The sequence below is a fragment of the Vitis riparia genome, chromosome 13 (genome assembly GCF_004353265.1).
Source record: "Vitis riparia cultivar Riparia Gloire de Montpellier isolate 1030 chromosome 13, EGFV_Vit.rip_1.0, whole genome shotgun sequence".
Lineage (NCBI taxonomy): Eukaryota > Viridiplantae > Streptophyta > Magnoliopsida > Vitales > Vitaceae > Vitis > Vitis riparia.
In genome coordinates this window covers 12,744,931-12,772,855 of record NC_048443.1, presented here as the reverse complement: position 1 = coordinate 12,772,855, position 27,925 = coordinate 12,744,931, and the positions used below count along the sequence as shown (strand labels likewise).

The window sequence follows — 27,925 nt, the reverse complement described above, 5'->3', positions numbered from 1 at the left end:
ATATAACTCGGCTGCCTACATGCATCAAACCCACTCGGGGTTGTACGGATGCCATTGGTGCGGATTAGATCAACCTGCCAAACAAAGGCTCGCGAGTCGAATTAGTCCAATGAATCCAGGACCAAGAGCATACTCGCAGCTGAGCCCAGTCTAATTAACCATATTTCCAGAACCTCTTCAACTCTATTCCGCCTGTTGACACTTGATAGTAGGGTTTACAACATGGAGCTCGCCAACGCCCGGAGCGCACTCAAACGCAAACGAAACGACGCCATTGAACCCTTCGACAACGGCACCGCCGCCGCCGCTACCACCGACGTCTCCTCTATTGACCTCTCTCTCCTGGAGGCCGTAGAGAAGTCACAAACCACTGTGGAAGTTCTCGACCTGAAAACCCTAAAAAAGCTGGTCCTCGCCTTCGAGCGCCGTCTCCGTGACAATATCGAAGCCCGGTTGAAATACCCGGATCAACCCGATAAGTTCGCTGACTCCGAAATTGAGCTCCACGAGGAGGTCCAACGCCTTAAGACCCTCGCCGGTGGGCCTGAACTTTATCCCGATTTGGTCAATCTCAACGTAATCCCTTCTATTCTCGGCTTGTTGTCGCACGACAACTCCGACATCGCTGTCGACGTCGTTGGGCTCCTCCAAGACCTCACCGACGAGGACGTGTTGGAGGACAATGACGAACCGGCTAGGGTTTTGGTGGACGCGTTGATTGAGAACAATGTGTTGGAGCTTCTGGTTCAGAATCTGACCCGGTTGTCGGAGTCCGACCCGGATGAGATGGCCGCGGTCTATGCTACCCTCTCCACCCTTGAGAATTTGATTGAGGTGAAGCCAGCTGTGGCGGAGATGGTCTGCGAGAGGACTAAGCTGATGCGGTGGCTGTTGGGAAAGATAAAGGTGAGGGAGTTCGATAGTAATAAGCAGTATGCATCGGAGATTTTGGCCATTTTGTTGCAGAACAGTGCAGCAAATCAGCGGCGGTTGGGGCAGATGAATGGGGTTGATGTGGTGCTTCAGGCGGTGGCAATGTACAAGTCACGGGACCCAAAGACGGCAGATGAGGAGGAGATGGTGGAGAATTTGTTTGATTGCTTGTGTTGCTTGTTGATGCCGTTGGAGAATAAAGAAAGATTCGTCAGAGCTGAGGGGGTTGAGTTGATGATCATTATTATGAAGCAGAAGAAGTTGGCTTATGGCTCCGCCATAAGAGCACTTGATTTTGCGATGACAAAGTATCCACCCGCATGTGAGCGGTTTGTGGATGTGTTGGGCTTGAAGACTGCATTTGCGGCTTTCATGGGTAAGGCAAGTGCCCAATCCCCTTTTCATTTTTGTAGGATTTGTGTTTAGGTTTATGCCTTGAAGATGATATCCTGTAAAGCATTGCATGTTTAATGGAGTTTGTGGTGATAGACATGGGAAGTTTAGGACTATGGGACTTTGGATGATATTATCAGACTACTTAAAACAACTACAACAAGTGTAAAGAAGAATGGAGATAATGGAACCCCTCATCTTAACTCCCAATAGGCTCTGGACTACTTATCCAACTAGCAAAAGCAACAAGCACAAGGAACAATCCAATCCACTTTCACTGTCTTGATTCAAGGCCTTCCTTATTGTTTGTTGTTTAGAGGATTCTTGTTGTCATGATTTTAAGCTTTGTTGAAGTTAAGTTTAAGAACAGTGCCTTTAGATGTTCCCTTTCTACAAACTGCATCTAAAATTTTTCCATGACTTGCTTGGAGACTAGATTGTTATTGATGAGTTGCTTTAGTCTTTTTAATCAGGATCCTCTCAGTGATCTTCTATAAGTTGGTATGTTATTTTCTTGGAAAAATGGATCAATAAATTCGAAACCAAAACATCTGCCAATCAACAACAAAACACCTTCCTACTTTCATCCACCCTGTTGAACACTTGGAGGTAGAATTCTCATTTTGGTTAACAATCCCCTTCTAGCAAGATTCCCTAGAAAATTTTATCAAATTCCCATTGTTAATTCCTAAATATTTAGTAAATTAGCCATAGTATTACTGTTTGGACCTAAAGCTTTATTTCTAACCTCCTCTTCCTGGGTTCAAACCCCCTCTAACTCTATGCCTAGCAGTACCCTTGTGGGGCACGACCCTGAAAATTACCTGAATCTCCTTCTATTGAGACATTTATCCCCTAGAAGGACACCTAACTTTTGTTGCAAAGACTTAAAGTTGGTTTTTTTTGGGCTCTCACATTAACAACTTTATAAGGAAGTTTAGAATTTGAATTACCTTCTTTAATTCATTAATATAGATTTTAACCTCTAATCAACTTCCTCCTTGAATAGAGGGGTCTTGAGATCCCCTTTAAGGGAATCCCGACTCTCTTTTAGACAACCAGATAACCCCGTAATTTCCTTGTAAGCCATCAATTATTTTAATCTCTTTAAAACCCTTTTATATTTCTATAATCCCTAGCGGTTTTTTTTAGTAGGTAAAAAATATATTGTATTAACAAAGCCTAAAAAAGGCACATTAAGGTACAAATGATGTATGCAAAGGCTAAAAAACCTAGAAATGAGGTGAGGTGTACAAAAAAAAAAAACCACAACACATTACTTAGAGCCTAATCACTCCACAAAGTATATCATGGACAATAAACAATCATTTAAAGACACTCTAACCAGTTCAAACAAAATATGCATGAAGGATTGTTTAATTACTTGGTCATCTTTTTCAATATTATCAAAAGCTTTCCTATTTCTCTCCTTCCAACTGGTCTCAAATAAACATAAAAGGAGCAACTTTTCAAGCCTTTTTGCTCAGAAGGGTTCAGTCGGTTGAAAGGCTTGAAGAATGCATCAAAAGAGCCACCTCTCACCGAAGAGTGCATCGCCCATTGAACCCTAAAAAGGACATAAATCAGCTGTCAAAGAATCTTTACTTTCGAATATTGAATGAGGATGTGGTCAATCTTTTCTTCTTCTTCTTTGCATATGTAGCATCTAATTTGGGATCATCCGACCCTTCCTTTTAAGCTAATCCAATGTTAGTATCTTGCCCCATATAGCTTCCCATGTGAGAAATTAACCCTTGATGGTACCCATGCATTCAAAACTATGCCAAAGGGAAATGCCTCCACCCTTCTATATGATAAAGAGGGATAGAAAGACTTAACTAAGAAATGCCACTCTTTGTGTTCAACCAAACAAAATTATCTTCAATGTCCATAATAATGGTCTGCTTTTGTAACCTCCCAAAGAGGACTTCTATCTTGTCTAACTCCCAATCATGAATTTGTTTTATAAACCTAGGGTTGCAATCTAAAGGCCTCTTTATTCACTAGTGAGAGGTGTTTAGATATATGAATCATGAGAGATTTGAATAAATTTCTTTTTCTGCATATCCAGACAGCTACAATCTATGCAATTTTATAATCCTTTGTGCATGCTATATAAAAAAATATAAATAGATGGTCAAGTGTATCTCTATTGTTCAACTACTCTTTGCTCGATTTTTAAGCCTTTCAACCATCAAGATTTCTATCTAGTGTTAATATTCTTTCTTGTAAATTTTTCTATTAATTTATACTTTCTAAAACTTGTTTCATATTGTGAGCCAAAAGAAATACTTCAACAAGAGGGGTTTGGATTTTCTCATGTGATTGCTGAATCAGGATGTTTGTTAGGTTGTAGCAATGCATGTCCTGATGAAAGGGACGGAGGATTTATTGTCATAACATAGGTGCATAAACTGATCCAAAAAGGTAATGTAGTAGGTGCATTAGACAATTTGTGAATATTTGCAAACATTATTTATAACATTTAGGACTTGTTGATCAGTTGGCTTAAGTTTATGTTTACTAGTTTGAATTGAAATTTAAAAATCTTGGAACTTTAATGGATTCTTTTGTTGCTCCTTGTTAAAAAGTTCTTTCTTTCTTTCATATATACGTTTATCATATATCCTATTACTAAATTTACCCATTTAGGTTTCTTGAATTGTGACATGATAGTTTATTTTGAATGGAAAATAACTGTAGGTGGTGAATTGCTGCAGCCTATATGAAAGAGAAATATTGCTATAGCTGCTTTTTCTCTTTATATATCTATATATAAATCATTTTTTTGCATTTTCCATATGCAATGGCCATTCCTTTCTACTACTCTATCTCCCTCTCTCTCTCTCATGCCTTTGTGTGTGTTTGTGTGAGTCCATGTCTGGACATGCTAATCTCATGAGATGTGAAAATGGTTTTATTGCAAAGTACTAGAGCACCAACATTTTGTGAATTTTATTTTCTAAAGTTGTGATTTTTTTTTTTCAACTACTTAAGTGAAAGTGAGTGTTGTTTTGGTGGTGGAGGAGGTTCAATGAGGAGGGACAAGTGTTGGAGACTTCAAGGGAGGAGTTCCTTATGGAAGATTGGTCTTCTAGTAAATTAGTTGTGATCATTAAGTGTCTGGACATGCCAATGGAGGGTTACGAGATTGGAATTTTGAATCTTCTTAGAAAGTTGAAAGCCAGTAAGGAAATGAAAGGTAGGGAGTTTGGTAAGAGGAGGAATAAAGTCTCTTCAAAATTTACCTATCAAAAGAAGAAAAAAAGAGTCTCTTCAAAATTTGAAAGATAATTAAAAAGATTGGAATGCATGGTGAACTTTTTAGGGGCAATAGGCAGTGGGAAGGAAGTTGACAATGGAGGTTGGGATGTAGTTCCAGTTTGTAAATGAAGATAAAAATTATCTCTTGGAATGTTAAGGGGGTGAATGACGGTTACTTATTGAAAAAAAAGGGTGAATGACGGTGATAATTGGCCTCTAAGAAGGAGAGTGAAGATTTCTCTGCTGGGGGAGCTCTCCCGTTGTTTGACTTTGAGGATATTTTTGATGTTGAGAGAGTGCTCCTAAGGGGTTTACAAAGGTTTAAGGAAAATGTGCTACATATGGATAGGTGGGGAATCTAGAGGTAGGATGCTATCAAAAAGAAGTTCTCATAAAAGAAGTATGTGCGAGAGTAGTGAGGCTCCCTCTACACCTTTGGTGTGGGGAGATTTTCAGATAGATAGGTGATTGTTGTGGGGGCTTTGTAGCAGTGGATGAACTGAAGGGAACGTTTTTTTTTTTTCCAAAGAGTGTGATTTGGAACCCTCGGGTGCCTTCCAAAGTTAGTTTTTTTGTGTGGGAGGCTAGCTTAGGAAAGATTTTTACAATTGATCAGCTCCAGAGAAGAGAGTGGTCTATGGTAAATAGATGTTTTCTTTGTAAAGAAGAGGAAGAATCCATGGATCACATCCTCCTCCACTATGCCAAGGTTAGTGTTCCTTGGAAGTTGCTGTTTGCTCTTTTTGGTATCCAATGGGTGCAAGCTGCTACAGTTAAGGAGGCTTTCCTAGAGTGGCATGGTCCCTTTGTGTCAAAGGTCGTTTGAGAATGAAGAGCATTCACATCATTATTTGAAGATTTCTTTCCTAAGTATTTTGTTTTAATGGGTGAAGATGTACATAGAGATAGGTTCGATGTCTTTATTTGATTTTGTAGAGTGGTTGGATTCTTGTTAAGAGAGAGTGTTGTTTTTGTGTTCTCTCTGGTTCAATGTGCTTTTTGGCTTGTTTTGTATATACATTTTGTGTACTTTGTTGCCTCATTTTTGGCGCTTTTTAATATAGTTGCATTAGTTGCATTTGTTGCATTTGTTGCATTTGTTGCATATGTATATATATATATATATATTTTAATTGCTTGATTTTGTCCAATTGGAAGGTTATGATTTTATGATTTATTCATGTCTTTTTTCAGATTCCTATGAGCAAGAAGAATAAGAAAGAACGCTACCAAGAAGAGTTAGAAGAGCGTATTATATCATTGATTGCATCATTATTTGGTAAGAAGGCAAGTGAATATCATGACTCATAGTTTCTTATTTATATAAATATTCATATACTCTGAAGAGGAATATTGTCTTCATCATTTTGTGCTCAACTGGTAGAATTTCATTACCTAAATATAGAAGCATGTAAATTTGTATTATATTGGATTTATTCATTAGCATGCACTATCCATTAGTTTCATAGTTTGTAAGTGCATTCTTTTCATCTATAATGATAACAGTCAATTGAGTTTATCGGGTATGTCCTTTGCAGGTGGAATCTTGAGGGGTTCTAGAAGGGATAGATTGTTAAGTAAGTTTGTGGAAAATGAGTGTGAAAAGATAGACCGTCTTATGGAACTTTACATAAGGTGCTCACTGGCTCTTTGTTTCTATCTTTTAATAAGTGAAATGACTTCTTGAATTGCTTTAGTTTATACTTATCAACAACCATGTCTCCTTTCTTCCCCACACCTAATGGTAGAACACAACTACAAAACACACGCAGACACACCTCCATCCACCCACGCACCTCTGATGGGGAGCTTTTGTGTAAGGCTTATATTAGAATCTCATGAACTTTAATCCTTTTCAGATATTCGGACAGAGTTAAAGCTGAGACCAAAAGGATGAACCAACTTAAACTTGATGATTTAGAGGTTGTTTAACTTTTCTTTCATAGTTTCCTTTTTGATTAGCATAGTAAGAATATAAATCCATTTTATGATGACTTCCTCTTTTATTTAGTGCTAATGTTTGTGCCTTGCATTTAATAGATGGATGAAGATGAAAGATACAATCGACGACTAGAGGCTGGACTTTACACTCTTCAGGTTAGTGGTTTTCTTTGGACATGTTCCTATGAACACTAATTAATTGGCATGAATTTGCAGAATTTTCTAGCTCACATATGATAACATTGTGCTACTTTATTTATAAATAAGAGTATAGAAAGAAGCCACTAAGCTATTGTAATATATTCTACAATGAAATGTGCAGGTAAGGGAATTATTTGTAAGTCGGAAGTTGAGAAGGCTTTTGATCATGTCAATTGGGACTTCTTATTAGTAGTTTTGGATAAAATGAGTTTCGGCCTTAAGTGGATAAGTTGGATCAAGTGGCGCATGTCAATGGCCTGTTTCTCTGTTTTGGTAAATGGAACCCTTTCTGATTACTTTTAGAGTTCTAGAAGGTTAAGGCTAGATGATCCTTTATTTCCATATTTGTTTAACCTAGCTATGGGGGCTCGTTCTTCTATTCTAAATAGGGAAAGCAGGGGGGATTCATGTCATGTATCTCAATTAGGGGGAGAGGAGGAGATGGACTGGAGGTGTCCCATTTACTATTTCCTGATGACACTCTTATCATTTATGATACCTCAAATGGGAAATGTGAAGTACTTGAATTGGACTTTCATGTGGTTTGAGGCAATCTCAAGCATCAAGATCGATTTGGAGGGAAGTGAGTTAATTCCTAATGGGGAGATTGCTAATATGGAAGAACTTACTAGTCTTGTGGTACAGAGTGGGAACCCTTCCTTCTAGATATCTTAGTCTTTTGTTGTAAGCTCCTTTCAAGTCAACTCAAGTGTGGGATGTGATTGAGGAGAGATTTCAAAAACAATTTGCTATGTGGAAAAGATAATACTTATTAAAGGGAGGAAGACTAGCTTTGATTAAGAGTACCCTTTCTAATTTGCCAATTTACTTCTTGTCCCTCTTCACTATTCCTGGCAAAGTAAGTTTGAGGCTAGAAAAGATCCAAAGGAACTTCCATTGGGGGAAAAACCCTTGAGAGCAAGCCACATTTGGTAAATTGGTCACTAATTTGCCAAGAGAACCAAAGTGGGGTTTTGGGTATTCTACCTTTAGCAAAGCTTTGCTTGCAAGTGACAATGGAGATTTGCTTGTGAGAGTGACTCCCTTTGGAGGCGGATAATTTCAAGGAAGCATGGGAGGAAGTGGGGGGTATGGTGCTCTAGAAGAGTGAGGACAGGGTATGGGATGGGAGTGTGGATGGCTATTAGAATTTTGAAGTGGATGGGAAGACTTTAAACTTATAACGATCTTTAGGGTAGAACATGGGTAGAGAGTAAACTTTTGGATGGATAGGTGGTGTGAGGAGCGAGGATGAGCCCTTAGATGAGGGCTTTCTCCACGCTATTCTCCATTGTATCTACCAAAGATATGCATGGGTAGCTAAGATGTGGGATGGCCTATGAGGATGATTTCTCAAGATGGTCCATTGTTGGAGTCCCCTCTCATAAGATCTCCCAAGGGATCAAAGAGGAAGGAGTCTTTGGTTCCTTAAAGGGCATTGGCCTACTCTTCTAATGATTTGTCCATTTCTAAGTTGGTGGCATTTAGTTGGTTTCTAGGCATGTTAATTGAGGGGTTTTAAGCAAAGATATTAGCGCTTATTAGAAAGGAGGCATGGGGAAGAAGACGAAGGTTCCAACAAAGAAGAGGAAGGCCTTAACATCTTCAAAAATTGAGAAGGAACTTTGAAAATTAGAATACTTTATGAACTACAAAGGAACAAAAGGAAAAGAAAGTAGGAATGGAAAGGATGGTTAAGAATTAGGAATGATGAAAAGAGACATCATCGATGGATTTTAGAATTCTTTTTTGTAATTTAAGAAAGGCTAATGATGGGGATAAAAGGAAGATTATTTAATCTCTCATTAGGTCTTAGAAAGTTGATAAGGCATGTTTGTGGGACATAAAGATAAAGAAATGTCAATGGAGTTGGTGAGGAGCCTAGGGGTAGGAAGACTTTTAGATTGATAGTAAATGCTTTGGGGGCAATTAGTGGTATTGTGGTCTCTTGGAATGATAAAGATTGTTGGAATTAGTTGGAATGGAAATAGGTCGAAAGGATGGGTGACCATCATTTTATGAGCCTCATTTACCCCTTCACCTTTGCACTATGAGTTATCCTTTGCTAGCCAATTGGACCATTTCTACATATGTAGCCTTCCACACCTTTCTCACCTTCACTTTTATTCTAAGAGGGGCCTTTTGGTGTACCTTTATACATGGGCAAGGCATTTTGGTTATGGACCTCATGACCCAAACATCTTAGATATTCATCCATCATGATCATTAGAGTCATTTTGCTTAGCCATTTTCATATCATTTGGATTCTAGTGACTCGATCCACTTTCTGCGTCCCTAGTTTCACTTTTTGGAGATTTTGGTTCTTATGGATACATCCCTAGTTTTCGCTGTTAGGAGATTTCGGTTATAGCAATCATGTCCCACATTCTTTGCTTTTAAGAGATTTTAGTCATCTTGATCATGCCCCTAGTTTCACTTTTAGGAGATTTTGGTTATCGTGGCACCTTCCTAGTTTTTTATTTTTAGGAGATATTTGTCATCGCCTTCACATCCCTCATTTTATATGCAAAAGATGGGATGCAGTCTAAGACCCAAACTACTTAAAAGAAACTTTAATAGATGAGAAGCAGTTTGAGCCCGAAATCACCTAAAAGATAGAAACCAGGAACGCTGGTGTGATGACTGCAATTTCCTAAAGAAACAAAATTAGGGATGCGGTCACAATGGAGGAAATCTCCTAGAAGTAAGAATCAAGGATGCAATGTTTGAAATCCCCTTACACATCTACCCACTAAAAAAATGCTGCATGCACTCTACCCTCTGTATCACCTCCTTTTCTTGTAATTGGATCCACATTATGTCTCCCACCTCAAACTGAGCCTTTCTTTTCACTACTGTGGCGAACACTCCCTTCACATTCCAAACTATTCTTCCCACCATTGTTGAGGATCGTCCTTCCAAAAGCGCTTTCTTAGACACTAAAGCAGGAGGACTCACCTAGATAGGACGGTTTACCCCAAGGCCTTTCTTAGTAGGAACACCAACAAGAACTTGTTTGCTTTCCCAATACACATGGCACATTGAAGGAAACGACTTGGCTCTGTTATGGTGCAATTCTAGAAGGTATCCCCTTCCCATTTCCTTCTAAACCTTGCGGTGGGGTTTTCAACATTCTCTCTTCTGCAATGTATGCTTTGTGTCTGTTTGCCTTTTGTTAATATATTCCTTGCTTATTTATCAAAAAAAAAAAAAAAAAAAACATTCTCTCTTCTGCAAGCTTCTACTCCTAACAACCAAGAGCTCCGCGAACTTCATCAAATTGAGGAACATCTACCTCTCTCTAGATCTATACCTTTTCACCATCCCTTGATCTCTTCAATAGAAAATTCATAACTTGGATTCCACTCCAAACCAGGCCTTTCTACCAATGGTCATGGGCTTTTTGAATTTAATGGATGTCAACACGACATCTATTTCTAATTCCTTTTTTGATAGGTAAAGCAAAAGTACCTGGCCAGCTGGAAAAATTGGAGTAGATATAAAATTTCAACAGGTAGACCCTAGACATAGAATATGTATGCATGTGTGTGTTTTAGGTTTGGTTTTGTTTTGTTTTGCTTTGCTTGTGTTGTGTATGCATGATTTATAGTACATTGTGTGGTGCTTTTCTTATGCTCTAAAGGCACATCACTTTCTTTTCAGTGGTTTTTTATGTGTTGGTGAGGCTGTCAAGCAATAGTCCATAAGAAGGAAAGTTTTGTTGTTGAAATGATCAAAATGTTTAAGGTTCAACCTTCACATTTAGCCTGTTAAGGAGTTGTCTTAGATCCAAAAGGCCAGAAGTAGGAGCCAAATTGCTTCATTTGTTTATGAAAATTCAATTCCATCTTTGTTGCATGAAGTATGGAGTTACATTTCTGGATTATATTGTCCTTAATGAGTATGGGTCTGCTTATGGATTTTAACGGGGTGCTTTTCTAAAAATGAAAATGATATGTGATAAAAAAGGCATGAATGTGTCACATGTTTTTATGAACAAAAAATATCATCCTTTTGGATCTGGGATATTCTAATTCCAGTTTTACATGGACTAGAAAAATGGTTGTGGTCTGAGCTTAGCAATGATGGCTTGACAGAGTATTAGCAATTTTGGTTTGATGAAATTATTCAGTCATGGTCTTCCATTCTGTTGTCTCCAAAACCATACTGAAAGTTAATCATGATAAGCTAAGTCACTTCTATGAATTTCATCCCAAGATCCTATATTTCAAATCTTTTTTTTTTTCTTTCAATTTTAAGCATTGGATTTTGTTGTTCTGCTTAGAGCTTTCAATATTTTCCTCGTTAATGCGTAAACCTTTTTATCCTGCAGTTGATTTCAATCATTTTGAGTCATCTTTGGTCTTCTGAGTAAGTTTTTGCTTCCAAATTATATTCTTATCTGTTTGTCTATGTGGCGTTATTTACATATTTGATCATGATTTTGCTTGATCCCTTTGTTTGACTTTGCTAATGCTTTAGGAATCCCCGGATGCGAGCGAGAATTGAACTACTACTCAAGCAGCAAAGAATTACCAAAGAGGACATCATAGATATACTTCAGGTAATTTTTTGATATTATTAACCATCTATTTATTATTTTGTTTTTTTTGAAGTTTATTGCATATTTATATTTTATAGATGATGGTCATGCTTTTGAAGTTTGATATTGATGTAAACTGGGTAGTCATCAAAGTGGTGATAATTCATTCAGTTTGGATCTTTGGTTAAATTGTCAAAAACATTCATTATATAAATTTTATGGAAAACAGTTTTTAGTAATAAACCAATTTCAGTTATGTCCTTTTGGACTTGTTTTAATTTAATGTATAGTTTTTACCTATAAAAGAGAGTAATAAGCAAATTTCTTGGAAGAAATTGTTATTCCGTTATGCATATGACTTCTAAAAGTCAAAAATTGCAGGATATGTCTTTGGCTATGGACATGAAATAATTCAATAAGAACTTCACACAATCAACATAGGCTTTAAGTGCTGAGTTTGAATGTAGGTCTTTAGACTCTAATTGTTCAGGACATATCCAAATCAATTTGATTCAGTAATTCTCTCTCTCTCTCCCCCTCCCTCCCTCCCTCCCTCCCTCACCAATTACTTGAATCATCCACATGTTCCCTTTTTCCATGCCGTTTTATTTAGAGCCGCATGCTGCATAAAATCATTTGCTGTATGTCTTTTCCTTTTCCCCAAGTTTGATAGGCAGGCAGAAGACATGATCTGAATCTTCTATGAAACCCATAAGGGAAAGGTTAGCTCTCTAAGAGCCAAAGCCATTTGAAAAAAGGGTTTTAGGAGAGACTCTTTCAACAGTTGATACGAATTTTCCTTCTTGGAAATTCTGTTGTCGTGCTTGTTTCATATACACCAAAACAAGAAAAAAAGCACCAAATTCCACATTTTCCTCAGATTTTTTTTAATTGCATTTTAGTTCTGGTTCAGCTTAGAGGAAGCAATCTGAGTGGATTTTGGAAAAATCCATTGTAGATGAAATAAAGCTAGAACAAGGTCTCAAAGCTTCCAGGCTTTGGCACTATGAACTAGAATATGACTAGCTAACTCCTTCACCTAATACAAATAACACATGTTGACCAATGTCCATTCTCTTTTCATCAGCTGATCAACTGTCAAAATCTTCTCCCAAATGGCTTCCCATATGAATAAGCAACCTTGGAGAAGATTTTGGTATTCTAGAATTCCAGATCTGTGTAGCTGGAAACTTCTTAAAGATTTCAGAACTTGGAGAAAAATAAAGAAATAGAGGCAGGTGTCATACTTGGGATCCTAGAAGCTTTGGCAATGAGAGCCTCATTCGTGATAGACACCTGGGTAATCAATGCCTCCATGACAAGAAGGTGATTGGGGCCCCAAACGTCCACCGAGATGTAGAGGACATTTTGGGTTTGGTGTCTCTTCACAAAGAAGAAAAAGCTCTAGATTCCACCATGGACCTCCAACCCTCTCTTCAAATTAAGGGTTATGGGTTCCTCTGCTCTTTGGTACACACCAACTAAGGATGAAAATATCAATTTTGACAAATATATCGGTAGTTGAGTTTTATGAATATATTGGGAAATATCGGTGAAAATTTTGATAAAAAAGGGGGATGAAAATTAATCAAAACTCATAGATGTTGGGAAAACTCCAAAAAAATAAAAAAATAAAAATAATGCTAGGAGATAAACAATAATACATGTATTGAAATTATTTTAATGAAGAAATTGATACATGTATGATAAATTTGTAACATTAGGCAATAATATATTAAATTTGAAAACATATTAGTTTTAAAATGATAATATATTTAGTTTAAATGTATTAAAGAATAGAAAACAAACGATGATATATATATATATATATATATATATATTTAGAATATTGAAAATTTTATTTATAAATTTACATTTGACTTATATTTAATTATTAGACAAAAGACATAATAAGATAATTAAAATTAACTTATTTAAAATAATTTTATTTTTAATTAATTTATAATATAACATATAAAAGATACTCATAATATGTGTATTAATAATTTCATGTGCAAATGCAATACTAAAGAATATTTCGTCCAACAGCATGGGCCTTTCATCGCAAACACAAGGACCTGGGTTCAAACCTTGGTCATGTTATGCTTTAAAGTGTTTTCTTTCTTGTTCAAGTTAATGCTTTAAATTGTTTTTATCTCGTTCTAGTAAAAGCAATCCCACATGAGAAACAAAGAAGAAAATAATCGCCTATTTAATGAGGTGGGGTCCCCTGCATTGTCAAATATGACTTGTGGGCTGTGGGGCTGAGGCCCATCACTTGGCCCAGTACCCATTAATTTAGAATTTTGGTATTAAATGGAAATGTGGTGCTGATGTAGCACTGAAAAAATCAGCCATATTACCGAAAAATCGGTAAAATATCTATATATTGCCAATAAGTCGGCGAAAAATGGGAAAAAAATTCCAAAATTTCGGAAGAAAGAGATATTGGCCCCACTTATCGTGTCAGGGCTGTCTGATACCCAATAAATCAATGAAATATTGCTGATTCATCCAGATGTTTTCATCCTTGATCCCAACAACACGGGGCTATCCTCTGGACTGTGTGGCTGCCCCTCTAAAATAGTTGGGCCCAGCCTACAAGAGACTCTCCCTCTTTTTCAGGCTTGCAAGGCCCTGACTAAGAGAGCCCATTGTGACTTTGGCCCTCTACAGAAAGGTGGGGCTGGCCCTGGCCCTCATATGCGCCTATTGAGGACTTTTATGGTTCAGTTTGCTTTATCAGACTGCTTCTCCACACTTGAGCCTACATCATTGTAAGATGCCTTCTCATCCTCCTTAACTTCACTTTGGGTAAAGCCCATCTTCCTGTCAGGCCTGCAGTCACCCCCGGGCAGATTTTCCCTCCATCTATAGCAAGCCTTAGGGGACCACTGTATGTTCAGCATTATGTTGCAGAGGGGATTAATTTGTGGTGCCCAGCATTACGTCTTAAAAAATTGCTGGTGTCATAGCCTGTTTTACAGCATCTTCCTTTTAACTTGTTGGATACTGTATGTTCAAATGATACCCTACATGCACCTCCTCACTTGTTCCATTCAGATTAAGTTATGGATGACATCCTATATAAACATGCAACATGTTGCATGGGTTCAGATGTAGGTGTTGGGCTTGTGTCTAGGTGTTTGATCCTTCACACAAATTTTTGATTCGGAGATTCTGCTAAAAGGGATCTTAATAACAATTATGGACACTTGGAAACAATATAAAAGTGCAAATAAAAATAAAATAAAATCAACTAGATATTAATAAAAGACAAAGATATCTGTGATAAGAACTCTCCATTTTTTGATAAGCAAGCAGAATATATATAAGAAAGGCAAATAAGCCTCAAAGCATACAGGAAGTATACGAGGCTACCACCCCCTTAACAAAAAAAAACGACCCAAACCCTATTTGGAGGCTAACCACTCCAAGAAACCTAATAGGGAATTCGACTCCATAACCATGTACACTTTAGCCCACCCCCATACATTGTATACAAACGAAGTTTTTAATTTCTGATAATCCAAAACTTCCCCCTTAAAGGCTAGCCTATTCCTTTCCTTCCATATAGACCAAAAAATGAATAACGGGATTGATCTCCACACTTTTTTCCTTTTTCTCCCCACAAAAGAACCTTTCCAACTACTAAGGACCTCCTTTACAGATTTTGGAAAGACCCACTGTACACCCCACAACGCAAGAATGATGTTCCACAACCCTTTTGCCACTGTACAATGTATTAGTATATGATTGATTGTTTCCTCTTCGCACCCACACAAGAAACACCGATTAGGTAAATGCCACCCTCTTCTCTGGAGCCTGTCCAAAGTGAGGACCTTCCCCCAAGTAGCTTCCCAAGCAAAGAAAGCAATTTTGGTTGGAACCTTGTCCACCCAAACATTGCTATGAGGAAAATCCACTCCTTGGGTATTTGTCAACACATTATAAGCTTTCTTAACTTTAAACAGTCCGCCCTCGCCTTTCTTCCAATAAACCGAATCATCTTCCGAGTTTACTTTGTAATCCCTCAACACAATTAAGAGATTGTCCACCAAGCCCAACTCCTAGTCATTAAAGTCCCTTAACAGCCTTAAATTCCACCCTCCTTGGCCCCCATTCTGGTCCCAGCATTCCTCCACTGTGACATTTCTATGGGCAGCCATGGAGAAGAGATTTGGGAAGCCTTGGGACAGCACAATGTTACCACACCAACGGTCAGTCCAAAACCTTATTCTATTGCCATTTCCCACCTTGAAATCCATATTTTCCCAACACCAAGTGGACTCCTTCAAGATCTCCTTCCAAACTCCAACTCCATACACCCCGTTTGCTTTCCTTGTTCTCCACCCAAACTCTTCTTGCCCATACTTGGCCTCAATCACTTTTTTCCAAAGTTCCTCCTTAGCACGCGCAAATCTCCAAATCCATTTACCAAGGAGAGCTTTGTTCAAGACAGCAATTTTCCTTAGACCCAATCCACCTTTTCCTTTATCCGCACACACCATCTCCCATTGGACTAAATGAACCTTGTTCCCCCCATTGGCTCCACCCTACAAAAGTCTCTTTGAAGCTTTTCCATCCTTCTTGTCACTGACTTAGGCATACGGAATACCGACATTTGGTACAAAGGTATGCTGGACAGCGTACTCTTTATAAGAGTAATTCTCCCTCCTTTGGATAAATATTGACGTTTCCAAAGAGCAAGCTTTCGCCTCATTCTCTCCTCCACCCCATCCCATACGTAAGAGGCCCTATTTGGCGCCCCAAGGGGCAGCCCCAAATAAACAGTAGGCAGCTGCCCCTCCCTACACCCGATTTCAGCCGCCATTTCAGCAACCCCTTCCACCTCCCCTACCGGAAATACCATACTTTTATCCAGATTAATCTTCAAACCAGAGGCTGCTTCAAACCAAAAGAGGATCCAGCTCAAATGCAATAACGCCTCTTTCTTTGCCTCGCAAAAAACAATCGTATCATCCGCAAACAGGAGGTGAGTTATATTGACGGCCTGCTCTCTTCCTCTCCATATCCTGCAGCCTTGGATGAAGCCCCCTTCAGCAGCCCTTGTGATGAGCACGCTTAGTACTTCCATTCCCATGAGAAATAAGTAGGGGGAAAGAGGGTCCCCTTGCCTTAATCCTTTTGAACTTGAGAAGAACCCCGCTGGAACCCCGTTCACCAGCACTGAGTACTTGACAGTGGAGATACAACTCCACATCCATCCTATCCATTTTGGTCCAAACCCCATCTTTTGCATGACCTTTAGTAAAAAATGCCAATTGATGCTATCATACGCCTTCTCGATGTCCAATTTGCATATTATACCTTTCTCTCCCCTTTTTTGCCAAGAATCTATGGCCTCATTTGCGATTAAGGAACCGTCAAGGATTTGTCTCCCTTTGATGAAGGCATCTTGAACAGGGGAAATCACCTTTCCTATGACTTTTTTGAGCCTATTGGCCAGCACCTTAGCCAATAATTTGTATAAGCCCCCAATCAAACTGATTGGCCTGTAGTCTCTTAAATCCTCCACCCCCCCTTTCTTCGGCAGCAGCACCAGAAATGTATGATTCAGACTCTTTATGAATGAGTTCTGTTCATGGAACTCCTTGAAAAAACCCAAGATGTCCTCCTTGACAACCTCCTAGCAGCTTTGCCAAAAAGCCACTGTGAATCCGTTCGGGCCCGGGGCTTTATCCCCATTCATCCCCATTAAAGCTGCATGGATTTCAGTCTCAGAAAAAGAATTCTCAATGCCAATTGCTTCTGAAGGACTGATCTGTTTCAGTGAGAGGCCTCCTATGTCCGCCTTCCACCCCGAATTTTCCGATAGTAGCTGCTGATACGCATTTGCTATACCTTCCCTCATATCTTGTTCCTCTGTGAATCTCACCCCATTTATCTTAATTTTAGCCATGGCATTGACTCTCCTACGGGCATTGGCCATGCGGTGAAAGAACCCCGTGTTCCTATCCCTTTCCCTTAACCATATTTCCCTTGATAGCTGTCTCCAATGCACTTCTTCCAACAACACCCACTTTGCATAACTCTCCTTAGCTTCCTTTTTGTGGCCCAGCTCCTCCTCTGTTAGGTTTCTCTCTTCTTCCACTGAATCCCACCTCTCCACTTGCTGAAGAGCTTCAGCTTTGTTTTTCTCTAATCTTCCAAAAACCTCCTTATTCCATATTTTTAACCTGTGTTTCAGCCCCTTCATCTTAGTCGCTAATCTGTAGCTCGGCCTGCCTCTAACCTCTATCCCTTGCCACCACCCCTCTATCAGCTCGTTGAACCCTTCGGCTTTGAGCCACATATTTTCGAATTTGAAGGGGGACGGGCCTCTCCTTATCCCTCCACCCTCTAGCAGAATCGGGAAATGATCCGACGTTGGGCGAGGCAGTCTTCTTTGGTGAACCCTACTGAATTGGTCTAGCCAACTAGGAGTCGTTAGAAATCTATCCAGCCTGGCCCGCGATTGATTATTAAGCCCCCTGCTCCAAGTGAAAGAACCCCCTTGCGAAGGGATATCAACAAGCCCTAGGTCATCTATAATCTGGGCAAACCTCCTCATAGTTGAAGTAATCCTCCCAATTCTATTTCTTTCAGCTTGGAACAGCGTTGTATTGAAATCTCCTCCTAAGCACCACGGCTCCCCCCATATCCCTCTGGTTGCCCCAAGCTCCTCCCATAAACATTCCCTATCTTCTCTGGAAAAGGCCCATAAACCCCCGTGAAGACCCAGAATGCTCCATCTCCCTCATTCCTGAATCTGCAGGAGATGGAGAATTGTCCCTCTTCCACCCCCACCATCTCCAACGATCGCTTGTCCCAACAGATCAATACACCTCCTGCCGTCCCCATAGCATTCAAAACCTTCCAATCAAGAAATCTCCCCGGCCCTAAGCTCCTCACCACCATTTCAGACATCACCTACACCTTCGTTTCTTGAATACAAAATAAATCCACCTTATGTTTTCTGATAACTGATTTGATAATTCTCCTCTTGGAACTATCATTCACGCCCCTCACATTCCAACTCAATATTTTTACAGTCATTGGATACTTGCATACTGGTTCCCTCTACCCTGAATAGGGCCTTTTTTCTTAGAATCCCCCTCATAGTTAATAGAGCACTCCAATCTCTTAAGCTCCCTTTCAAACCTTGAAGAGTCCAACAGACCTTTACCTACAATCTTTTCCTTCCTTTTTCTGATTTTGCCCAGGAAACTCAGAATTTCCTTCTCCAGGCCTTCCGTAGAAAAACCTAAGAAATGACTGAATTTGATCAGACTGCTCTCCTCCCAATTCAGGTGCTCTTCCTTTCTACCCTCTTGGAACTCCGTCTGATCTGCTTTCCATCCCAAACTTCTTTCCAGAGGGTCAATACTGTTGACCTCAACCAAATCCCAACAGCCATCCCTTCTCTCTAATAGTTCTACTTCATTTGGTCTTTGTGACCCACTACCAAGCAAAACCCCCTCCCTACGGACCCCAGAATGGTCGTAACCCTCCCTTTCCAGAGACCGACCAAAACAAAAAGAGTTAGAGGAAGAAGACCCTTGAGCCCTGAGACCCCCCATATTTACATTTAAGACATACCTCTCTGCTTCTTTCTCTAACATCCTTTCTGCTCTCTGATACATTAGGTCCGTCTGATTTTTTCTCTCCGTTTCCTCCTCTCTGCATCTAATGAACTCGCAGTCCATATTGTCGTCCTTATTATTACCGTTGGACCCAGAAGAAAAGGTTCTTAAGAGGGGCCCATCATCCACTAAAGAAGACTGGAGTATGGTGTTTTTCCCTTTTTGGTGTTGGCCCAGCCCAGCGTCAGCACCCCGCCCCAAGCTTTTAATTGAAAGCGGCCCATTCTGATCCCCCTTTGGATCTTCACGGCTTGATGTTAAAGAGAGCCCACAGGCCCAGTCCCTCTCCTTGCTTGAGCCCGCAGGCCCAGTATACGAACCAGACCCCCGCAAGCCCGCATGTAGCTGCGAACCCACAGCTGCAGAACCCACTTCCTGCGTCAGGCGGCCCGTCCCATCCACTGACAGGTGCTGCGCCTCGCACCCAGCGCACGCCATCTCCTCCACTCTCGGCCCGGCGCGTGGGCCTTCATCACCCCTACCCTCACCACTGGATCGATCCCTCAGATCACGCTTCCAACCCTTTTCCAGCCTTAATGACGGAACCATCTCCCACCATAAAGATAGGGAGTAAGACATCCCTTCAACCCCTAACACCAGCGAACCAGGGATGTTCTCGCCGTCCGATCTGATCAGAATCCTCGCCCACTGCAGATCCTCCATTCTCTCCGTCTTTGGGTCGACGTCTAGAAACCCGCCGCAAGCGTCTCCCACCCTTCTCAACACCGACGGAACCCAAAGCGATATTGGTAGCCCCACTATTCTCACCCACACTTCCCTTCTTACCTCTCCTTCTTCCATACACCCCGATCTTGGATTCCATCGCTCTAGATCCACTTGAACTCCTCCCACCGTCTTCTGACCAGAAAGGTGAACCCTTCTTGCTTCTTCCGCGAACTCGAATTCCAGTAGAACACGTCCTCTTACCATACTCACAATCCCCATTTTGCCTTTCAATCCCCATGCCTTTGCCATTTCCCAGCCCAAATTTTCCAGGTCTTCCTCTTTTGTTTTGCTAGGTTTCCAATTTCCAATCAAAAAATGTTCCAGTCTGCTGATGTTTCTGTTTAGCTCCTCCCGATCCACCTCCACTCTAAGGATATTGGTCTCCAAATTCCCCCAACCCTTCACCGTGTCCGCAAATGACCTTCCCTTCGCCATTTCCGACTGCAGCCTTCCCACTGTCCCCTCTTCTTCCTGTTGAACCTTTTTGCCAACAAGGATATCCATCTGGCGAATAGTCTCCGCCATCGCCGTCCAACCTCCTTTGGCCCCTTTGCCCTTCGGGATACAAATACTGTATCTCTTCAGTTCCACATCGACGACCCCTAACCGCAAAAAGCAACCCGCCCTGTTATAGGCGCGCACGAGAGAGAAGCTTCGCCCTTTCTCCTTCCATCCCTTTTCCCAATTTCCTATCTTCTCATCCTTAATGCACTGCAATAGACCTTCCATGAAAAGCCCTACGCTGTCCAACCCCAATCGCACCCAAGACGAAACCCCATTCTTACTTTCCGTTATGATTAGGGTTTTTCCTCCCCTTTCCACCATTTCCAACTCAAATGTCTTAGATTCCACCCCGAACTTGCTCGTCTTCCTCTTCCTCCTGTTTTCCGCGCGACGCGCACTCCCATCGCTGGCTATCTCTCTCGCCCCCTCGCTCTTAGACTCTCTCACACTCTCTCCCCTTTCCATTGACTAATTATGTGTCAAAGAAATGTTGAGTGATAAGAACTCTCCATCTTTTATCTTTTATCCGTATCTTTATCTTTTTTATCCCTAAATATTTTTTATGCACCTTCCAGTGTATTTTTTCAATGTAATTGTTTGTATAGAAGTTGAAAAAAAAAAAAAAAAAAAAACCTATAAAAGACAAACAACCTGATCTGGAGAGTATTAGTACCCACACCCATACACTTGTGATGTGTTGGAAAATCTGAAACTAGCTTGGGTTATCTAGAAACTTAAAAAATTTTCAAAACAGTTTATTATTTAGCCAATAAAAACATGTTTTAATTACAGAATTTTGGTTTAAGTTCTGAAGAGTGCTTTCTTTCTCCATTTTCCTGATGTAAATGATATGTAAAAAATCTCATTCTTCTTCCTGCAGGAACTGATATTCCTAAATGCATTAGATTTTAAGTACAGTACTGATAGACTTCAATAGTATTTTGATTATACTGTGCAACTTTTGCTACTCTCTCTAGTTTGGGCTTCCCACACATTTCTGACCTTTAAACATCCTTCTCATGATAAGCAACATAATGCTTTCACAGGTCATCTCTCCCCTTAATTTTAAAGAAGCAACTCCTCCACCTTAAAAGGGTGCACACAAGTATATGTGATGTATACAAGAAGTTCCATCAGGCAAGCAAAAAGGAGAGAGAACAAAAAATAACCTGCCTCTATCTACTTCGAGGCCAACCAATCTATAAAGCTTATTATGGACATGGAATAGTCATATACGCACACTAAAAGTTACACATAATCCCAAAAGGTACACATAAAAGAAGATTTGATTTCTTGATCTGACTGTTCAGTGTCTTTGAATGAACTCCTATTTCTTTTCATCCTCACATCCAGAAAATACACAAAGGAGTGGCCTTCCAAGCTTTCTTCCTCTTCTCCACAAAAGAATCATGGCAACTGAGAAGCTTTCTTCTTACTGAAGAGTACATTGCTTAGGTCAGTCCAAAAAACTAGTTGTCACAAAATTCTTGCTTTGCAGTAGTCTAGGAGCATATGATCAGTTGACTCCTCTTCCCCTTTACACATGGCATCCGTTCAGTATACTCCATTCCCTTGTTTTGAGTTGGCCTAGCATTAAGATCATTTCGCCTACAGATTCCTAAGCAAAGAGGCTCGCCTTCATAGGAAACCCAAGGGTTCCACATTGTGCTTGTTGGGAAAGCCTCACTTCTTCACTATGATAATGATTAGTAGTTAGATTTAAAAAAGAATTTGCCACACATAGTTTCCTTCCAAAAAAAAAAAAAAAAAAAAATTGATGCTGATTATAGTCTTCTAAAAAAGGTCTCCACTCCCTCCAATTCCCAATCATGCAACTATCTGTGAAACCGGGGATTCCCCTGTCCCTCTTCTCCAACTTGCTCCCACATCTTTGCTACTTGAGTGTCTTATCAGCGGCTATAGAGAATAGCACCGGAAAGGATTCTACCAAAGAACTTTCCTCACACCAACTAACTTTCCAAAATTTTAACCTCCTTCCATTACCTAGTATAAAATGTGTCTTATTTTTTGTATCACCTCTCTTTGCAACTCCCCCTTTATACATCATCTCCAAGATCTAGTGGTCTTCCTGGATTATATTACGTAGCATCTTCAGTAGTGAGTGAAGACTCACTTTTGCACGTATCACACTTGGATCAAAATATGCTACTTCTAAGCATTTTTGGCTTAATATATCTTATAACATTCTTTTCACTTAATAGCAATTGAAGTGTATGAAGACATGCCTACCTTAGCATCAGGAGCACAATTCTACCTAGAATTATGTGATGCTTTGTGTCCTTGAGATATGAGATGCAATTTTTATTGAAGATTAAAGATATACCTGGAGTGATGTACAAGGAACCTTTTTATTTTGTTTTATTTTTTTATTTTAATGACTCCAAGAGGGTAATGTTCCACCTAGCTTGGTAGTTAGATTTGCTGGCTGTCACTTTGTCCTCAAAAGTCATTTTCCCTCACCAAAATAGCTTTATGATGTTCTTGCTGGTTTCTTATCACTTCATTATCATCATGGGAGGTTTGAGAGAAATGATGATTGGAAAAAAATAATGAGGTAAAAGGGTGGGAAAGAAAAAAAAAAAAAAAAGAAAACAAAATAAGTGGAGATAAAAAATATTCTCCTATTTGCTCCAATTTTTACCCCTCCTATCAAGGGAAGTGAAGAATTTTGAAGTGTAGAAGTTTCTACATAATACCATTTTATGGTGAACCAAATAGGACCTTGAGATTTTTTTCCCCATATTTTCCTTTTTATGTTACAATTATCCTCTGGATAGTCACTTCAGAGGTGACTCATTCATTTATTTTCTTGGCCTTGATTGGTTCTAAACATTACTTGTGTGGCATTATGGAACTTCTATGATAAAGAAGTTATTTTGTTTGAATTCTGATGTTTCAAAAATTAAAAATAAACTCATTTGAAACAAAAACCTGAATTATAGTCCTTTATTAATGAGTGATGAATGACATGTTCTTCTGTGATGGTCAGTGATTGGAATGTGTATCAGGTAACACTGATGAATATGTGTGCATGTGTTGTGAATTATAGGAATATCATGACAACATTGGAGATGTTGATGGACCGGAGGAGAAGGAGCGTGCACAGGCAAAGATCCAAAAGTTCATCTTAGCCTTTTGACCAATTGAATGATTCCTCGCAGTTCAAACCTTGAAAGAAGGCTTTTGGTTCAGGCAGGCATGTAATTTATATTATCGTTTATTTGAATATACATTGGTTGAGGGTTAGGTTTGAAGTGGATGCATCAGTGATGTGATATAGTCATACTTCGGTTTGGTACTGATTGAGAATATGTCAGCTTAATATGGTGGCATCACAACCGGACTTGACAATTTTTGGAATTGACGCAATTTTTATCTTACATGAGTTTTACTAGTTGATATTGTAATTGTGTTGAAAATGCAAGGAGGCCATGTCATGGTTTTCAGAAGTAAAGACATTATATAGAGGATTCAAAATAAAGACAGATTGGGCTGAAATGAACGTTTTCAAGGTTCTATTCTACGATGATTTAGAAGGTGCATAGCGCACGCCCTACCGGCCTATTTGACCGATAAGTTGAAAGAGGCAAGTGAAGGAGCTAAAAACAAAAGGAATGGATCCCAGGGGGTTCCATCTTTGTCACATACCGTATAAGAATGGAAGGAAGGAGCTAAAAAGAGTAGAAGGAATTGACTTCCATCATTGTGAAATGAGAAATGGCCGTCTCTAAATTGTGGTTGCATGGCGAGGGCTTTGTCCAATTCCTTCCAGGTAACGTGTAGCCCTGTAAACAAGAGGGGCAACTACTTACACCTCATATTAACACCTTTGGAAGGAGAGGAAGTTGTCCAGTTTGTGCCTCCTGTTCGCAAAGGATAATTTATTTGTTTATTTATTTATTATTATTACTATTAAAGCTTCTGCTTAGGAAGGCCCTCTGCACTCCTTCCTCGTGGCATTAGGTTGCTTCATTTTAATCCATTTAAAATTGACTAAGCCTATGTTTGATCCTCAAAAAACTAAAAGGAGAAAAGGTGGGAAGTAAAGATAAAGGGCAAAAATAAAAATAAAAATTATTTGAAGTAAATAAAATATTTTAAATGTATTTTACTTATTTTAACTCTTTTATATGAAGATTAGATGGTTTAATTTAATTTTTTAAATATTTTTTCTAGTATTTTTTTCTTAGTACTTCTCAGAACCATAACTTGAGGGAATTGCTAGAGTTCCATATCGTCCGTTCTTAGTGTTGAAGCCCCTTAATAATCTGCTGGAGTAGAGGGAGGCAGAATTTGGAACTCTGCCCCTCTAGATACCAAGAAGTAAGAGAGGATCAAGATCTCTGTAGGAGGGAGATATAGGGAACATCAATGGAACCCCTCCTGTTAAGAGAGGAAAATAAACAGACCTATGGATATAAATGGTTACTTGCACACCTAAGAGCACTAGTAATAGGTGAATGTGTGCCTCTAGCAGCATACTAGGTCAGAAACTAAACGAATGAAGTCATCAACCTTGCTCAACTCAATAATATGATGAGAGTCCATGAAAACTGGACATTCTTGATTCATAAAATACAATTCAAAAACATACAAACAAAATTCTATTTTCCTTTTGTCTTTTCAAACCCTGATCTACAAGATGGTTGAATGGCATAGTAGATGCATGTAGTTGTTCATCTTTGGCCCTTGCATGGGGACCAATTAGTAGACAACAAAGCTCGCGTGCAAAATCCACCATCTCGGAAGAAAAAGGGGAATATAAAAGGAAGGAGACTAACACAGGGAGAATGAAAATGAGGAACTGCCGTTGAGGGTGATAGTGAAATAAGGGACATAGGTAAGAGCATATTGACCTTAGTTAACCAGTACAAAAGTATTAGAAGAAATACAAGGGGCAGAACGAAGGCTTACTTGGGCTACCATGGAAAGAAAGCATTGTGGAGCTTTAAGTGAAGAAATGCTGCATAGGACGATCAAGGCTGTATAGTGAACCAGGGTTCAAAGTATAGGCCGAGTCGACCTATCCACCTCAACACTAGTTGCAGTAAGTCTGATACTGGGTATGATGAATCCAATTATGAGATTCTCAATTTCAAACCATTAAAATATTCAATTTTAACCATCATGCCAAGATCAATATACCTCAAGATCCTCCAAGTCAATGCTTAATACCGCGGCTTTGAATCATGTAGTGAACAAATGAGAAGAGGATTGGTCATTGATCAAGGAATGGGGAGTAGATGGATGGCTAAATATATGATATAGGGACTGACTGTAGGCGTGGGACAAGAAAACAGTCATGAGGAATGCAAGTTGTTTAGGCACAAAATGGGATTTACACAAGGGATACTGAAAGTGGCATGGGCAAATTGAAGTATGAAGCAATCCAAGGCAGTGACGTCAAGAGGAGGAGAATTAGTAGGCACGATGCGATTGAATGGGAATGTAGGATGGAATATGTTGGGAATGTCATATTTTTAGTAATAATATTTTAACTAGGTTCAGTCTTTGTATATATTTCATTAGGAACAAAAAGATATATGGCGGAGAATATACTTCCCCTCCTTTGCCTATGAGTAGGTGCTGTATGCATACAATGGACTTCAATCTTGCACAATAAACATATTCTTTATTTTCCATGGTTTCTTAACTATCTCCAGGCAGTCTCTTGAATTATTATTCCTACTAAATTATGAGAATTAGGCGTTGTGCCTCTAAAAGCCGATTCAGAGCTTAATTCTTGGAGGGTGTTTCAGTGGATTGGGATTATCTACCATTAGAATACTAGCATTAGTGGGGTTAGACATGAAAAAGAACTTAAGTCCTTTACTAGCAAGAGTATAGGCCTAAAGGTCTTAGACTCACATGCGTAGGAGCTTATCAAAATCAAATTGATAAGATTCGCCCATTTGACTACCATAATGTGTCAGCCTAAAAGTCCATTTGACATTGAATTTAAAAGTGTTTTTACCTTAAAAAAAAGTGTTTTTGAAAAAAATTAAAATTTTGATAAAATTTTAAAAATATGAAAAATTACTTTTAAGGTTGAAAATTCTCTTATAGTGTTTTTTTTTTCTTTGAGAAATGCTTACAGATAATTCTCCCAAAAAATAGTTCCAAAGAAAATACTTTCACAAGTACTACCAACTGCAATATTAGAGTCTGTTTGACGGTGATTTTAAGAAGCGCTTTTAGTATTTCTGATATTTGAAAATTTTTATTATTCAAGTGTTAGAAATGTTAGAAATACTTTATAGAATCACTCATAAACTCACTCTTAGAGTGCGTTTGACAGTGATTATAAGAACTGTTTCTAGCATTTTTAATATTTGAAGAATAAAAATTTTCAAGTGTTACAAATGTGGGAAACACTTTGTAAAATCACTATTAAACGCACTCTTAATCTAGTTTATTGTCCCACAAAGTGCATCCATCATAAACATTGTCATTTTTAAGCTACCACTATCGATAATTACTCTAATAAGGTAGAACCAAGGATGAAAATGTCAATTTTGAAAGATATATGGGTAACTTGATTTTATGGATATATTATAAATATCAATAAATATTTTGGCATAAAATATTGGTGTGTAAAAAAATAATCAAAACTTATGAAAATTAGAGAAAAAACTTTAAAAAGTAATAAATAAGAAATAATATACATGTTCAATTTTTTTCCTAAAAAAAATATATATAAAATGTATTTTGTGACATTTTTTAATAATATAACTAATTTAAAAACAAATTAAATTTAAAATTATAATATATTTAATTGGAACAAGTTTTTTCATTTAAAAATATTGATAATTTTATTTATAATTTTATATTTGTTTCGGATTAAAATATTATATATAAGGTATAGTAAGATAATTAAAATTGATTTATTTATAATAATTTTATTTTAATTAATTTATTTAGTATATATTAACCTCTATATGAAAGCTTTATAGAACAGGAGATTTGATTTAGTGGTACAAGCAAACTAAACCTATGCTTGAGTGCTTGGGTTCGTCGAACCTCCTGGTTGGTGGTGGTTGCGCACCTTAGGAACTCTCTCCATTAGCATCGAAGGTCTTATATAAGCTCAAGGGAGGGAAACAAGAAGACAAAAAATGGTGGTGAATATATTGAGGAACCCACCTTAATGGGCCATGACTGTGACTCTGTGGTCTCTTTGATAGAAGTCGTACTGTATGTTTCTCAGGAATTGGTATCATATGTTTGAATTGGTACAAGTTTCTAATGAACAAAAATAATCTAAACATGCTATAACAATCATTAAATAGCAATTAGGTCATAAGCGGAATTATAAAACGATCGAAAACGTACCTCCCACCATTGTCATTTTATAGGTTAAAATGTGTTTTTCAATTTTCAGGTTTCAGGTACTTCTAAACCTTTCTCAACCTCCACTTAAATGGTGTTTTGAAAAACCGAAAGATATTGCAGGCTTAGGAGACCTTACCCATTAGTGTTCTGCCCCTTTTTAAAGACTCTCTCCATCACGGAGTCTGCTGCATAGAAAAAGGGGTAGTGATGCGATGAGCATGAATCTTCGTTCCTAAATTGATGGAATGATGTGGACCACATTCCGAATCACGTCTTCGGTTTATTACCGAAGATCCAAGAGAAATAAAATCCCAACAGTTTCAAGATTAGTTACAACTAAAGAATGGTTAGGTTGAAACCTTTTTATACAATCCAACAATCCTATCTCTTGATTAACCTTCTTCCTCACCTGCAAAATCCA

The 27,925-nt window shown here is 38.8% G+C and overlaps 1 protein-coding gene across 2 annotated transcripts; it reads left to right on the top strand.

Moving 5' to 3' along the window:
• The first annotated feature begins 34 nt into the window (after positions 1–34).
• Positions 35–23,591, top strand: LOC117928633 (beta-catenin-like protein 1). Of its 2 annotated transcripts, XM_034848575.1 has the most exons (8): positions 37–1,314; positions 5,785–5,869; positions 6,129–6,225; positions 6,450–6,513; positions 6,631–6,687; positions 11,066–11,103; positions 11,215–11,296; positions 23,222–23,591. In XM_034848575.1, exons 1-8 carry the CDS (start codon positions 223–225, stop codon positions 23,309–23,311), a joined length of 1,605 nt encoding a protein of 534 aa, XP_034704466.1. In that variant the 5' UTR covers positions 37–222; the 3' UTR covers positions 23,312–23,591. The 2 variants fall into 2 exon arrangements, 1 of the variants encoding a protein (XP_034704466.1); XR_004653591.1 differs by lacking the exon at positions 11,066–11,103 and having other exon boundaries at positions 35–1,314; positions 23,222–23,287.
• Positions 23,592–27,925: the final 4,334 nt, after the last annotated feature.